This window comes from Cetorhinus maximus, chromosome 7 (assembly GCF_964194155.1).
Source record: "Cetorhinus maximus chromosome 7, sCetMax3.hap1.1, whole genome shotgun sequence".
Lineage (NCBI taxonomy): Eukaryota > Metazoa > Chordata > Chondrichthyes > Lamniformes > Cetorhinidae > Cetorhinus > Cetorhinus maximus.
The window spans coordinates 133,485,122-133,502,161 of record NC_135885.1 but is presented as its reverse complement, the minus strand read 5'-3'; the positions used below and the strand labels follow the sequence as shown (position 1 = coordinate 133,502,161).

The following is a 17,040-nucleotide window of genomic DNA, read 5'->3' as shown; positions in this document are numbered from 1 at the left end:
TGAGGTCCTGGTTGTCAAATTGCCTTTTCCTCAGTCAGCTGAAGGCTGAGCTGGCATATGTGAGGCGATGATGAATTTCCTCATCCTTGTCTGCCTTTATCGAGATATGGAAGATGGTCCACGTTTCCCGGGACCTCACTGTCGATCTTCACCGGGGGCTGGAGGGAAGGTGTTGTGCTGTTGCATAGTTTTCCGGAGTGCAATCAGAATACTCACCCATTTTTGTTTTTGAATTGTACACTGAATATAGTTAAACCAACCAATGCAATACTGCATTATAAAATAGGCCATCACCACTCCTATTCCCAAACAGTACTGATCCTTAATAGGATTGGTAAATATATATAATTCAATGTTAGCTTTCTCACATTTATCACTGCATTGAACTTTTTCCCCTTCTTCCTCATTTCCTTATTTGATTATTCCACCTGTCTTATTCCTCATATTTTTTGCCTATTTCTCCCTTTAAAAATATTTTTGTGTGGATTTGTTTCAACCACTTCTTAATTTCCGACTCGCCCCCACCCCCATGCGCCTCATATACCAATCCATTCAATTGTGATCATTACCACAACATATAAAGTTATTGTTAAAATACCCTCTAAGAGACTGAAATACCATGGGGATATAGATCGATCTCTGATTTTAAATGCGAGGTATCTAAGGATCTAAAATCTCTGCAATCCTAAATCTTGTTCTAAATTGCCAACAAATCCATCTTTGGCACTTGGCTGTCTTAACCCTCACAAAATCTATTTGTCACGTCTGTTTGTCGATGTTTTGCCATTGTGTATTTATAGAAGTATTGGAATTCTCTAACAAGATAGCATAGTTACTTGTGAAGCATCTTCTAGTGAATCCTTGCCTTAAGGTGGAATTTAAGTTGAAGCAGGGTTTGTGGTTTAGTTATTTGATATTAATGTTTAGTATAATTAAGACCTTTGTAATAGATCTGAAGTTGCCTTTATGGTGTAAAATGAGAACTGCTAATGGTGTGTAATTGATGCCCAGTGACAACTCTCTTAAAGTGAATTCATGGACACAGTAATGTGAGGAAGAATGTATTGTTGTACAATCCAGCCTTCTAGTGATCAAAATTCTTTAGCTGTGCAAAGGTTACATAATTTTTTTGAGTGCCGTTTAAATTCACCTTCCTTTCCCTCTTAATGATAAATCATGCTGATTTTAGTCTCATCAATGCTGGCTGTGATCATTTATTGTAGCAAAACATGGTCCTATTTTCATGTACGCGCTGAGGCCAGTTGTACTCCCTTGATGCCAATCTGGCTGGAGTTACTTAATTGGTACGATGAGGAATTAAATCTAGATCATTCCATGCTGGGGCTCATTGTCGCATCTTATAAAATGATTGAAGGTCATAATAGTTAACAGAAGTGGCATGAAAATGACTTGTGGATAATCAATGATGAATTTTACTAATTGGCTTCTACTAAGGAACCATCAAATCAGAGTTTCCCTGTTGACATTGGATTATACTTTATAGAGGGAGGCCATTTAGCCCATTATGCCTGTACCAGATCTTTGAAAGAGGTACTATTTCATCCCACACCCTTACTGACTTACTGGGTAAATGCAATGCCTGGCGTGTTCCTGGACCCCAGGTTATTCTCTGGTCTATGTGATGAAGTTGTCTGATCACTGCCGAGCTGGGCTATATCCTTAGCTCAGAGATGGGGAAGAAAACAAGTGAGGGTTTGTGCTTTCGATTTTGCTATTCAGTAACACTAACCTAACACTTCTTTAAAAAAATCTTTCAATGTTGTGAAATGCCCCAAGGGACTTAATAAAAGGGGTGAGATAATGGACATTGAGCAGGAAATGGAGGAAGATCATTCAAGAGAATAGGATGCAGCTAGCATCCTAGATGGGCTGATGTTTTTGTAGGGTCGAGCTTTTGTTAGCATGATAGAAATAGTCTCGAGGTGACAAAAGCACAGATAAGGGTTCTGATTGCAGTAAGGACAGAGGGAGGGCCTAATTTTGGATGTCAAAACAGGCTGTCTTGGTGATGGAATGGATGTGAGGTTTGAAGTTCGGTTTAGGCTCGAGATGCATTTTCCAGTTACACTTTCGCTGAAATGTTAACATTTTTAAGGTTAATTTCCCATCCAAAGTCAAATGCAAATTAGTCCAAATTAAATGTCGCTGATGATAAGGGTATGTGCAATCAGGGCAAGAGTAACTTCCTGTAAAACACTCTATATTAAACATTTTCACCATTTACAAATGTTGTGTCTTTCAGCAAAACAGTAATTTTTCTGTGTAGTGTTGAATTTGTCTGCCACTATATTAACCCTGAAGCACAAGCTGGGTGTTGATGTTTCTGGATGCTGTGGGAAAGCTATTTTCCACACTGGCACACCAGTTTGTAATTGTAGGTTCACCAATATGATTATCTTGTCAGGCAATTTGTATTAAACTAGAAAAATATGTATTTACTCTAAAATTGCGCTTTTGTTAACTTGAGATCATAGTACAGAGTGTGTGTGCACATGTGTGTGTATGTATATGCGTATAGTTGTTCTGATGCTGACCTAATATGCCCAACATTATAAATGGTGAGAATTTGGACCAGTTTCCAGAAGGCTGGTTCTGACTTAATCATTCTTTAACATTTCCCTTCACTTGAAAGTGAAGGGAAATGGCTCATTATGGACAGTTGTCATTAGAATTAGTTCGATATTTAAGGAATGAATGTATGCATTGCAACAGTTATACATTCCTTTCTGGCACAAAAACACAACATTAAAAGCAGCCCAACCATGGCTAACAAAAGAAATTAAGGATAATATTGGACCCAAAGAGGAGGCATATAAAGTCGCTAGAAAAAGTAGCAAGCCTGAGGATTGGGAGCAGTTTAGAATTCAGCAAAGGAGGACCAAGAGGTTGATTTTAAGAGGGGAGAAATAGAGTATGAGTGAACTAGCAAGGAATATAAAGGCACACTGTAAAAGCTTCTATAAGTATGTAAAAAGAAAAAGATTAGTGAAGACAAATGTAGGTCCCTTACAATCTGAAACGGGAGAATTTATAATGGAGAACAAAGAAATGGCAGAGCAACTAAACAACTACTTTAGTTCTGTCTTCACGGAGTAAGACAAAAAAAATCCCAGAAATGCTAGGGAACTGGTGAGAAGGAGGAATTGAAGAAAATTAGTATGACTAAAAAATAACGCTGGAGAAATTAATGGGACTGAAAGCTGACAAATCCCCAGCACCTGACTACCTATATCCCAGGGGACTAAAGGAGGTGGCCATGGAAATAGTGGATGTGCTGGTTGTCATCTTCCAAAATTCTGTAGATTCTAACAGTTCAGGCAGGTTGGAGAGTGGAAAATGTAACCTCACTATTTTTTAAAAAAGGGAGGGAGGGAGAAAACAGTGAATTACAGACCAGTTAGCCTAACATCAGTAGTAGGGAAAATGCTAGAGTCTATTGTTAAAGGATGTGATAACAGGACACTTTGTCTAATCTCGTTGATATTTTGTAAGTCAACTTGGGAAGGGAAATCATGTTTGACAAATCTGCGGGAGATTTTTGAGGCCGTAATTTGAGGGAATACTAGCGGATGTGGTATATTTGGATTTTCAGAAAGCTTTTGATAAAGTCCCACATAAGTTAGTATGCAAAATTAAAGCACATGGGATTGGGGGTAATATATTGGCATGGACTGAGAACTGATTAGCAGACAGGAAGCAGAGTAGGAATAAATGGATCTTTTGGAGTGGCAGGCAGTAACTGGTGGGGTGCCACAGGGATCAGTGCCTGGGCTCCAGCTATTTGCAATATATATCGATGATTTGGATAAGGGAGCTAATTGTAATATTTTCAAGTTTGCTGACGACATGAAATTTGATGAGAATGTGAGTGATGAGGAGGGTGTTAAGAGGCTTCTAGGTGATTTAGATAAACTGAGCGAGTGGGCAAATACATGGCAAATGCAGAATAACGTGGTTAAGTGTGAAATTATCCACTTCGGTTGGAAAAACAGAATGGCAGAGTATTATTTAAATGGTGATAGATTGGGAAATGTTGATCTGTAAAGGGACCTGGATGTCCTTGTACACCAATCACTGAAAGCAAGCATACAGGTGCAGCAAGAATTTAAGAAGGCAAATGGTATGTTGGCCTTCATTGCGAGAGGACTTGAGTACAGGAGCAAGGATGTCTTACTGCAGCTGCACAGGGCCTTGGTGAGACGACACCTGGGGTATTGCGTGCAGTTTTGGCCTCCTTAACTAAGGAAGGATATACTTGCCATAGAGGGAGCACTGCAAAGGTTCACCAGGCTGATTCCTGGGATGGCAGGATTGTCGTATGAGGATATATTGGGTTGACCAGGCCCTATATTTACTGAGGTTTAGAAGAATGAGAGGAGATCTCATTGAAATGTATAAAATTCTGACAGGGATAGACAGACTGGATGCTTGGATGACATTTCCTCTGGCTGGGGTGGGGTGGGGTGGGGGGGTCTAGAACAAGGGGTCACAGTCTCAGGATACAGGGTGGGCCAATTAGGGGATGAGGAGTAACATCTTCACTCATGAGGGTAGTGAATCTGTGGAATTCTCTACCTCAGAGGGCTGTGGAGGCAAAGTAACTGAATATATTTAAGAAGGAAATGGATAGATTTCTAAAGGTGTCAATGGGTATGGGGAGAGAGTGGGAGTATGGCATTGAGATAGAGGATCATCCATTATCATATTGAATGGCGGAGCAGGCTTGAAGGGCCGAATGACCTACTCCCGCTCCTATTTTCTGTGTTTCTAAAATGGAGTGTAAGAGCATTCTTTGTCACTGGCCAGGTTTGTATATTACTTGCATAAAATTCTAAATGGAATTGTAGTTGAAAAAAAAAAGTGCTTGCCGCAGATTGAAATATTACTGAGTGGCATTGTTGACAAGTGAAGCCAATGTGCATAACGTCAATACAGTTCCCTCTCCAGCAGGTGGTGCTATTCCTGTAGGGGGAAATTAACAGCTATTGTCGTATTGCTGGTCCTGTACTGTAATGTGGGGGAATTGCCAGATGAAGAATGCCAACAATTGTGCAGTTAGTGGAGACCCATTAGTTACAAAAGTCACTTGCTTTATATTAACTTTTGAAAGATTGTTAGGCAGTTAGCTGTTTTCACAGGGGTAGAAAGGCAGACTCTTTTAGTGAGTGTGTGTGTGTGTCTGCTAGTGATTGATTGCATCAGTGCTTACATTTTATTCAGAGCTCTTGGAAATAATCTGACTTTGGCCAATACTTGAAAGGTTGAGCATTCATATTCACCTTGCACTTCTAGTTCTGGTGCAGCATTTTTGCAGTATAGCAGTAAACCTGAGGATTACATAGTGGGACATTGGTTCTGTGGTTAGTAATTTGGCAAAGGCAACTTGTTTTTTCCCTCTCTCTCGAATGTAAATACGCCTACATGTATAATTTGTTGATTTTGATCTTTATGCCCTGCCTTTGCAAACAGGCTGGGAAATAGGTTATTGGAGAGGTGGAGGTGTTCAAAATGAAAGAGAAAATCAGCTGGATTTTCTGTTTCCTTCCCACAACTGGTTCTCAGGCAACTTTGAGAGTTGTTCACTAATTTGTGCAGTAACCATTGATAATGTACAAAACAGCCTCTGCTGGTGTGCTTTAGGTTACAGTGGAAGAAAGAATTGTAATAGTGTGCTACGGAATGATCAGCTTTCTGGTCCCACACCTGCCCCTGGTGCCATGTATTCTGACAGGCATCAGCCTTGACCCAATGACACCACATTCCCCTGGTGAATCAGAAGGTCATGAGTTCAGGAGATTTGAGGTCAGAATTTTGGCTGTTGCTTCACTTGAGCAATGAGAGAGTGCTGCACAGCCCAGATGAGACATCAAACCGAAACCACATTACAGCCTGAGGTGGCTATTCAAAGGGTGGGCGGGGCAGGAAAGTTTGCCTGGTATCCTGACCAATAATTTATCTCTTGGTCAACATCCCTAAATCAGGTCACGTACTCATTTATTTCATTGCTGCTCGTGGGACCTAGCGGTATACAAATTAGCTGCCATGTATCCTACCTTGCAACACTGGCTGTACTTCAAAAATCATTTCATTGGCTGAAGTGTTTTGGGATAAGCTCTTTCTTTGACAATCTTCAAATACATCTTCAACCTCAGTAGATTTTACATCTTTCAGTGGCCATTCTTCCATGTTGAAGTCAACTTCCAAGAGTTGACGAGTGATTTCCTCTAGAGAACACCATAGACAATCTAGATTCTCTACCTTCTCAATGTCCACATTTTCCACTAAGGATCACTGGATAACGCTTGGTAACTGTTGATCAAAATCAATTTTGTTTATTTACTTATTTGCTCTCCCTTGTTCATGAATGCCAAGTGAAAAGTATATTGAATGAGCCTTTAGCTTGATATCCTGTTAATTTTATGAAGTGATGTTCCAGCCTGCTACTGCACTGTATTTTATTTAACTCAGTGCATGTTGGCTTTTCACAGCTCTGCAGCAGAGCTTGTCACACATGGTAACCTTTCGAACAATGCCAGCTTCACAAAAGAACATCTGAGCTGAGTGAATTCCCAAAGGCTGAGATATTCTGGAGGTGAAGTAGTACAATACATGTAACATTGTAAAAATATGCCTTGGGGGCTTGTAACCGCATGTTGCATGCCTGAGTGTTTTGTGGACTAAAATGTTATGCCTTTGGATAATTTTAGCTTGGATTACATTCACATAACACACACAAAGCAGTAAAGTTACCCTGTAATTCATCATCAATAATCTTCATTCTGTGTAGTGGTTTGTCTTCTTATTTCTTGTGAATATTTCCACCTCCTTTCCAAAGGCTTCCCTTTATCTTTCTTATGCACGCCACCCACCAATTCCTTGCTTAAGTGGCCACTATTGACCACTGCTAAGCTTTTTGGCAAGGAGAGGGTTTCAATTGCCGAATAGCAAACTCTTAAGACCTGCTGGCAAATCCTGAATGTCACTTTGGTTGCGATTAATTAACTTGGCACAGGATGGAGATTTAAATTTCAGATTTCATAGCTGTGTTACTCACTGGGTGAAATTGTTGATTTGCACGTTTTAATTGCTTATGAGTAGAATATACAAGTAACCATGTGGGTTACAACCAAATCAACTTGTAACTATGTAGTTTAATAAAATAGTCCAAGCTGCTTCATGGGGGCATTCTGAAATAGGAGATATTAGGAAAATGATTGAGGGTTTGGTCAAAGAGGTGGATTTTAAGGAGCACCTGAAAGGAGAAATTTGAGGTAGAGAGGCGTAGGGGTTTAGGGAGGAAATTCCAGAGTTCAGGGTCCAGGCAGTTGGAGGTATAAATGAGGGTTTCAGATGAGGTGAGGTTGGGGGGGAACAATGCGGGCATGTTATGGAGTTGGAACTGGGTGATTTTAGCGATGTTGCAGCTATGTGGCCAGAAGCTCACTTCGGGGTGAAATATGGCACCGAGATTGTGAACTGTCTGCTTTGGACCCTGGCAGTTGCCAGCAGGAGGGATGGTACTGGTGGTACAGGAACAAAATTTATCACGGGGAGCAACAAACTCCCAGTGGTCTTTCCTAGTGATTAGTTGGAGAGAATTTTTCTAGCACTAGATGTCAGACAAACATTCTGATAAGTTAGTGACACTGGAGGAGTCGTGAGAGGTAGAGGGTGGGTGTTGTTTGCCTAATTATCGAAACTGGTACTGTTTTGGATGATGTCACCAAGGGGCAGCATGCGGGTGAGAAGTAGGAGGGAGCCAAGGATGGATCCATGGGGGACACCAGCGGTGACGGTGCAGGATGTGAAGAGAAGCCACTGCAGGTGATTCTCTGACCACGGCTAGATGGATAAGAATGGAACCTGGTGCATGTAGTCCTACCCAGCTGAACGTGTTGGAGGAGTATGACATGGTCAACCATGTTAATGGCTGCAGACAGGTTGAGAAGGACGAGGAGGGCAAGTTTACCTTTGTCACCGTCATATGGGATGTCGTCTATGACTTCGACAAGTGCTGCTTTGGTACGATGGTGGAGGTGGAAACCTGACTGAAGGGATTGAAACGTGGGCATAGCTTCAGGAGACAATAAGACACTCAGAGGCAGTACTGAAGTGAGACAACTATTAACAATATTAGCTAACTCGGAGACCAGAGGGAATGTTGGATAATCATCGGTTTAGTGGAAATAGGATTGAGGGAGCAGGAGGTGCATCTCATGGACGAAATGAGCTGAGAGGGGGCATAAGGGGGAATGGGAGAAAAATTAGAGAAAGGTGGGAGGTCAGAACCAGGACAGGGTGGGGGGGGGGAGAGCTTTGGAGGAAGTTCTGCCTAATGGGCTAGGGGAAGAGGCAGCTGATTGGACGGTCTCAGTCTTAGTGACAAAGAAGTTCATGAGCTCCTCGCACTTAAAGATGCAGGCGGGGGGGGGAGACAAAGGAGAGGGGGGTTTGTGAAGATGGTTTGTGGTAAAGAAAAGAAGCTGGGGGGGTGTTATCGTTGCATTCCAAGATGACCTTGTGTAGTTTTAGCAGACAGAGTGTAGGGAAAACAACATGCTTATTTTTACAATGTTCAAAATAATTGGATCCTGGCTTTTGCTTTGAGTGAAAATTGTCAGCCTTGTTTTCAAAAAGATTTGGAGCATATTTGTGTGGCTGTTTCTGGGTGTGTGCTGGTAATATAATGACTTTTATAATAGCCTACGTGTTTTGAGTTAGCTGAAATACTGCATTGTATGCATTTTACAAAATACCCTTAAGACAGGAGTAATTCTTGATACTGAGTGTTATATTTCTCATCAATTACGCATCCAAAATTTATACTGCAGTCCTACTGCATTGTGAAAGTGAATGCAGTTTGGCACATGATTTATTTATGTTATGAAATGTTTTCCTGTTATAATCTTTTGTTATTGTATCCTAGGATTGAAAGATTTGGAATGACAAATATTTAACTGATCCGAACTGTCTTTATTTCTTTTGTAGGTGGTTACTGGGAAGAGTTTTGGCAACAAAGATTTTCGATCGGCGCTGGAAGATGGAGTTTTGCTTTGCGAGTATGTAAGAGTATTGTGTGCATGCAATAACGGTTTCCATTTTGTTCCCTTGGGGGAGTGGGACAGAATGAAGGGTTAAATGAGACTGTGTTTAGTTCAGGTATACTCTGGCAATGCAACATTGAACACAACTCAACATTCACTCTGGTAGAATTAACAGTGATATTTCATTCAGAGAATCCATGAATATTTGAGGGCACCACTAGACCAGGAAGCCTAACTTGTTCAAGGGAACACAGGAGGTATACATTTCACTGGGCGTTGGGATGCTCCCAATATGTCTACAAATAGTTTTACAAACCAGTAATTCGTTGTGTCAGTTGGCCCTGGCTGGACAAGCGGTCAGGACCTTATCAGTATTTGTGGGCTATGTGGTTTATTTTTTAATGGGTTGATGTCCAGTATTGCTACATTGCACATTTAAAACCCCACCTCAAGCTTTGGCTCTTGCTTTCCTTTGGACTTGGATAATTGGCTGTGTTTCTACAAATAGGAACTCTTTGTCTTGATTTCTTAATCCCTTTATGTGGGGGCTCAAGTTTGATAGTGGGAACGTGTGTGTATCAGACACCATAATGACAAAACCACAGTGCTTTTATTGGGGTGGGGGGGTGGTGGAAAGAGGAAAGCATTGCAAGTTGGGCATTTGCATCATTACCCCTTGTTGCTTTGTATTGATCATGCAGTAACACATTTATATCTCTTGTGAAAAGTGGAGAAAACATTTCTTATGAAATTAAACCTAATTAACCCTGACCTCAAAATATTCCTCAATGTAGATTCCATGTACAATGCTAAAAAGACTTGTTTCACTAGGAATTTAATCACATGAATTTTGTATGCCCAAATTTGGGAATATTGGAAAGTACAGGACTGAAAAATCTGCAGTCCATCTGTGTGGTCTCAAAAGCAAAGACCTCGGAATTACCCACTCTCCCTTCAATTTACCCACACTGCCTGTCTCCTCTGGAAGTCCATTTAACATGCTTTGTTACCCTTTGGAGGTCTTGTGGTGCATTGATAGTGCCCCTACCTCTGGGCCAGAAGCTCCAAGTTCACGTTTCACTTCCAGGGCCTGATGACCATGGAAGTTGTGTGCATAATGTGGCCAAACGGGTTGATAATCAGCCTGTAAACCCTTCCAATACACCTGGTGGCATGTGGTAAGAGCGAGAGAGTTTCCTGGTCATCCACACTGCAGAAGGCAACGGCAAACCACTGCAGCACTTTGTGAAGCATAATCATGGACCAATCCAGTGCAAGTCCATGGTTGCCAATGCCCTCTTGGGGGTGGTACCTCGAGGGAGAGGTGTTACCCTTCGCATAAACACTTAAATCTGAACTGATATAGAAGCAAAGAACTGCGGATGCTGGAAATCCAAAACAAAAACAAAAACACCTGGAAAAACTCAACGGGTCTGGCAGCATCGGTGGAGAGGAGCACAGTTGACGTTTCGAGTCCTCATGACCCTTCAACAGAACTAAGTAAAAACAGAAAAGAAGTGAAATATAAGCTGGTTTAAGGGGGCGGGGGTGGTGGGGGAGGGTGGTGGTGGCGGTGGTGGTTGGGACAAGAGAGCTGGATAGAGGGTCAGTGATAGGTGGAGATAACCAAAAGATGTCACAGACAAAAGGACAAAGAGGTGTTGAGGGTGGTGATATTATCTGAGCAATGTGCTAATTAAGGGTAGAAAGCAGGACAAACAAGGTACAGATATCCCTAGTGGGGGTGGGGTGGGGTGAAGGAATCTAAAAAGGCTAAAAGGTAGAGATAAAACAATGGATGGAAATACATTTAAAAATAATGGAAATAAGTGGGAAAAGAAAAATCTATATAAATTATTGGAAAAAACAAAAAGGAGGGGGAAAAAACGGAAAGGGGGTGGGGATGGAGGAGAGAGTTCTGAACTGTGCCCCTTGCCTCCTAAGCTTGACTCCAAGGTTTACCTTGGTTCTAGAATTTATGGCAATATATAAAATATTACATCTCAGTTTAATGTCTTTATTTTTAAAAATTTATTGTCCATTCTCTTAAGTATCTTAGAGCTTTGTTCTAGAGACTGAGAACTCTTTAAATCTTCCTCATAGCTCAGGTACCTCCAGTTAGATTTATTTGGTTACCTCTTTCTGCATTGGCTTCATTTGTTAAATCATCTTGTTGCAGGATGGTGACCAGAATTGTACACAGTACTTTAGATGTGATTAAGATTGTACATTATCTTCACCTCCTGAGATTTGTGCTCTTATTTGACTGGCTGAAGAGTTCAGCATCTGATTCATGCTATCCTTTCTGTTCCTGCACTCGATTCTACTGATTTTAGTGAGTCTTGCACCAATGCCTCCAAACACTCATTCTCATATCTTACGCCTTGAGTCTTTGGTTTGTGCTGTCACTGTGAGTGTCTTCATTGTACATTGTGCCATTTGTCACTCACTGAGTCACCTTACTAACCTGAGTCCCTTGATGTTTGTCTTGCATGTTTTAAAAGTTTCCCACTCTCCCTGTTTGCTGTGTCAACGGACATAAATGGCTTGTTGCCTCTCTCCACCTCATTTTTTAAAATTGTGTATTTCTTTAAAATATATAATGATGACCCTAGCAATGATCCTGGTGGCATTCAACATGTGATTCCTTGCCACGTTGGTCACCGTTCCACCATTTTTATTTGCTTTCTGTGCTTTAGATCATTTTCAGACCACTTCAGAAGCCCCCGATTCTGCCCCTTCCTATCTTGCGGTCTGAATACTCGTGTGGCATCATTTCAAAAGGCTTCCTGGAATCTAAATGTATCACATCCAAAGAATTTCTATTAACCACATGTAGATTTCCTCTTCCAGTTGCATACTTATCTGGTTGTTTCATTATCCCCTCTTTCAGGATGTCTTCTAATAATATCTATAACAGGTGTTGGACTGCCTCACGGGTCTGTAGTTTGCTGGGTCATCCTTATGTGAAGGATAAACCAATCGAGGATTTTGATTTTTGAATGTGCCAATGTCTCTTCCTGTCCTATTTTTCAGTGTTCCTAAATTCACTAGTCCTTTGTGCAATTATTTTTTTTAAGGACTAATGTTATACTAGCTATTTTCTAATCTTCTGTTCCTAATGATTTCTTTGTGGCATGGCTGTAACTTTTGTTTTCAACTCTTACTCCACTCTGGAGTTTTAACAGCCCTCCAACAACTCCCTCTGATCAAAATGGGCTGCATGAGAAATGTAAAACGGAAGTGTTGCCTGACCAGGAGTCGATGTAGGTCAGTGAGCACAGGGGTGAAAGGTGAATGGGACTTAGTGCGAGCATGGACACAGGCAGCAGAGTTTTGGATCACTGCGAGTTTACAGAGGGGTAGAATGTGCGAGGTTAGTCATGTCTGTATTGCAATAGTCAGGCCTAACGGTAACAAAAGCATGAATGAGGGATTTGGCAGCAGACGAGCTGAGGCAGGGGTGAAGTTCAGTGATAACATAAGATATATAGCACAAACAGACCATTCGGCCCAGTGTCCCTATGCCGGGATTTAAGCTCCACTGGAGCCACCTCCTGTCTTTCCTCATTTAAATCTCTCTATTGTATCCCTCTTCTCTTCTTCCTCAAATGCTTGTCTAAGTTCCCTTAAATTCTTCTTCACTTCAGTCACTCCCTGTGTAAGTGAGTTCTGCATTCTCATCACTCTTTGGGTGATGCTACAGCGGTGGAAAAAGGTGGGGGTGAAGGAGCGATCCTTGAGGGACATCAGAGGTAATGGTACAGGAGCAGGATGAGAAGCCAATGCAACTGATAGGTAAGAATGGAACCAGACAAATGTAGGCTCACTGAGATGGGCATTGGTGGAGAGGCATTACAGGAAGATGGCATGGGAGTGGTTGAAGTGAATGGATTCATTTGAGAGTGGTTCATATTTTCTCTGTAGGCATCTCTCACCCTGGCAACTGCCTGAGGTTAAAGCAGACTGCTCATAACCTTGGTGTCACTTTTGACCCTGATATGAACTTCCGACCACACGTCCACACGATCTCTAAGACCGGCTACCTCCGCCTCAGTAGCATCACCCAAAGAATGACGAGAATGCAGAACTTGCTATGACAGGGAGTGGCTGAAGTGAATAGTATTCACTAGAGAGTGGTTCATGTTTCCTCCATAGGCATCACAGGAGACCCTTGCGCTGCCTGTCCTTCTCTCTTCCCTTCACTTTCCAAACACTCAAGTTCAGGATGCTAAGTACTATCTGTGCTGATGTCCCAATTGACCCCTGCCAATAATTATGTACTCAGCACAGTTCATGGTGAGGTTTACAAACACCACAAGAGTTCTGGCCATGTTGTGCACTTGTTACGACCGCAGCCGATGTTATTTGCTGAGCAAGCTAAATCCCAGAGGGAAACTTGTCTTAACAAAAAAAGGGTTATGATCAGTTTTTTGAAAATGAGGGAAAGAACTACTGATCCCAGAAGCATAGAATCCCAGTAACACTTCTGAGATTTTAAAATTAAAAGATTTATTAAGAAGAAGAAAAGAAAACTTAAGCGCATAAGATTAAAATTACACCGTTGACATCCGAGAAAATTCCCACTTGGTCAGGTCACACAAGTAAACTACTTGGCAACAGCTCCCTTATCGATTTTTAACCATAAAAACCCAGTAATATTATCCAAGGCAAAAAGTGCTGTCACTTTGGTAAAAGTATACCACATGACTTGCCACTCACTTCCACTCTGCTGTGGAAATCCAAAAGAATGTTTTTGAACTTGACTGCTTTCTGAAAACAAAGACTTCTCTGGCTTAAAAATGCGACGGTACTTCAAGTTCGCATCTTTCACACCTCCTCCCAGCACAGATCTGGTCTCAGGGCATCTCCCTCACACAGCCCCACAACTCGGCTCAACATCTTTCCTTAAATATCCTTTTCCCCTTTCATCCTAGATTCCTTTGTCCTATTCACCTCTTTGAACTCGAGTTTTCCAAAGTATAAAAAATATTTCATGTTTTCCTAATGCCTCCTCTTATAGGTCAAATAAAATTTAATAACCTTCCCTTGTTTACTTATGAGACCATTGTAAGTGGTAAAAGCCCCTTTTCACTTCTAAACTCCCTTTTGAAATTTAACAGCTGAAAAGCCAAATCCCTACTTATATTAAAGCAAATTTTTAAAACCCAACCTATTTACTCGTACCTTCAACTTCACCATAGCCTCTCATTACAAAGGCATGCATCTAGCACCTTTACCTTTAATCTCTCTGTTCCCACAGAAAAGCTGGCTTTACTAACCATTCCCCCACCACCACTGTTTCATTGATCATGGATGCACACTGCACACCACATGCGTACCCTTCTTTACAGAATACCACTATATTCCCAAAATATTGAAATAGTAACACCCATCTTCACACATTACATTTCAGAATATATTTGAAATAAAAAATAGAAGCACAAAGCGGATTTGTTTCATTTCTTTTTGGGGGTACAGACTGAAAAAAAAAATTGACCAAATTTCCTGAAGTGTTGTCGCTTCCCAAATCCCTGGGATCCGCCCCTCTTTCCTGCAGTTCTAAGTGTGAATCTTTTGTGTTTCTGCTGCTGTCACAGCACCAAAACTGCCTGAACCAAAGTTGGTCTTTAGTTTGTTTCATTGTGTGGGAATTACTTTATGAAGCACAAAGCAACATTTGCAAGAAAAATTCCTCCATTGCAAAATAAGTTGCTACCTGATTCTGTAAACCTACCGGTTATGAGTCAGTCAGGATCAGGGTGCATTAAAAACCTTTTGTAATCATATGTTTGAATAGATACACTCCTCCATTCAGCACAGTGACTAAGCGTTGACTGAATAGAAAATTTGATAACCTTATCAGTGGAGTTTTATGTAAATCAACTTGTCTTCAAAATAAATCTGGAACTGTGTGTTTGGTTACTGGTAAGGTATAATCCGTGTACTATTTTTGTATGGAGAATATTAACGCTAAGAGCAGATCACAATTATAGGACAGCTTTTCCAACATTTAATTGTGCACTTGTTCTGATTTTTCCCCACATAACTCGAGTGATTCCAAAGTAAAATGGGAGACGCCTGGCACTTATAGTGCTGGGATTTCCCAGGTTGCCATTTAGACTCTGTGATTTTATATTGGGGATGGGTGAAAAGATCTGCAAGATTCTGATTATTGGAGTTCAGCTTGAAAAGGTTGATAGCCTTCCGCTACCTTGGGTCACTCATTAAGCAAGATGCAGAGTCTATTAAAGAAATTTGGACTAAACTTAAGGGCCATGGTGTCGTGAGCTCACATAGGAGCGAAGAGTAGCCACAGATTATAGCGAAAATAGGTCTTCTGAAAGCCCTTGTGTGGCCGGTGACAGTATAGAGCTGTAAAGCTGGACCAATCAAGAAGAGTGACGAGTAAGAGCATTTGAAATGAAAGGACCCCGACCTATATTATCTGTCATGAAGGCCAAACGGACAAATGAGTGGGTGCTGGAGAAAGCTGGTGTTAAGAGGAACTTTATTGGCAGCAGTGATATCAGGGAAGCTCACATATTTTGGACACGTGATGCAAACAGGAGGGGAGTGTTTGGGGGGAAAAAGAGGCAATGCAAGATAAATGTGGCCAAGGAAGATGCAAGATGGCTGGATGGATAATCGGAATGTGGACTGGCCTCTCTGTGGGACTGGCAGCAAGGGCAGCGGCGTTAGAAATCAGCGGAGAAAGATTGTTCATAGTGCGGCAAACCCTCGGACATGATGAGAAGTTTTTCTGCATGCTCAGCTACTCTGGACTATTCCTCCTGTTGTCAACAGCTGTGAGGTGTGCGCTTGCCTTCCCTGTCACGGTTTAATTATCTTTATACCTTCACACTATTTCTCTCCTTGGCACATAGCATGAAGTAATAAAGGATTCACAGGCTGATTAACTCTCTGACAGACTGTGACCACCCTCGTAGCTGTTAGGGTAGACAGTTTTGTAGAAAAGGTGGGTTTTCTGGGTTTCTCCGGCCCATGGAGTGATGGTGGGGCACCCATGCTCTGCGGGCACCAGTTTCCCACAGGGTTCTAATCCAGAATCGAGAGCCAGGGCTGCCTGAAGTTGCTTTTGAAAGCTGTAGCTCCTGATTCAGAGGCGGGTAAGTTACTGCTAAGCTGAAGTCTTGCTTCTGTCTGTGTAGTGTGGTACAGAAACAAATGGTGAGCAAAGGTTTCATTAACATTCCTTTAATCTGATTAGGTTTGATTGGGTGACCATAGAGAGTTGCACGTACCACCGTAAGTCTTGCCATCCCCAGGACTGGGAGGATATGTGCTTCAGTTGTTGGGGCAGCACCTGTCCTCTAACATTCCTCTCCAAATTACTGTCCAATGAAAATACCCTTCCAATTTTGCACTTCCTGCACATTGCAGACACTTGGCTCTCCAGCAACAAGTCTCTTGTCATTAATCACATTGGCAAGGCTTTACAATAAAGTGAATGCTTTGATGCTGAGCATCATCCAATTTCAGTCTTCCTAATCTGTTCTTAGAACTTTTGAAAATTATCTTAAGATTGTGGGGGTCAGACATTATTTTTCCAAGTCAGTGTGTCAGTACCGGTACAAGTAGAAAATGTCCAGTTCCAGGAGGTGTTGGGTTCAATTCCTGCTGAGTTAGCTGATCTTCCAGATGAGGTGGCTAGAAAGGCACTCTTCTCTGGTGTCCCTTCATCCGACCATTGTTTTTTTTTGGAAAAATATACTTTATTCATAAAATATCTGGACGAACGTTACAAAACATTTCAAAATCGCCATCACAAAGTACAATCAGATTCAACTTTTACACTCCATCCAACCATTGTTGATTTGATGATGGATAAAGGGGTATTAGACTTGATTGTAATGACTCCGGCATTTCCATAGACTACTCGCAGTTTCCACTTTTTATTTAGAGTGGCTGCATGATCGGGGTGTTGAAGAACCAGTTTGTTGTAACTCTGAGG

The 17,040-nt window shown here is 41.6% G+C and overlaps 1 protein-coding gene across 3 annotated transcripts in view; it reads left to right on the top strand.

Moving 5' to 3' along the window:
- Positions 1–17,040, top strand: part of lmo7a (LIM domain 7a) — a 225,703-nt gene that overhangs the window by 45,868 nt on the left and 162,795 nt on the right. For all 3 annotated transcript variants that reach the window (XM_078545979.1, XM_078545978.1, XM_078545977.1), the window contains exon 3: positions 9,010–9,080. In XM_078545979.1, coding sequence (XP_078402105.1) covers positions 9,010–9,080 — 71 coding nt within the window. The remainder of the gene's footprint in view (positions 1–9,009; positions 9,081–17,040) is intronic.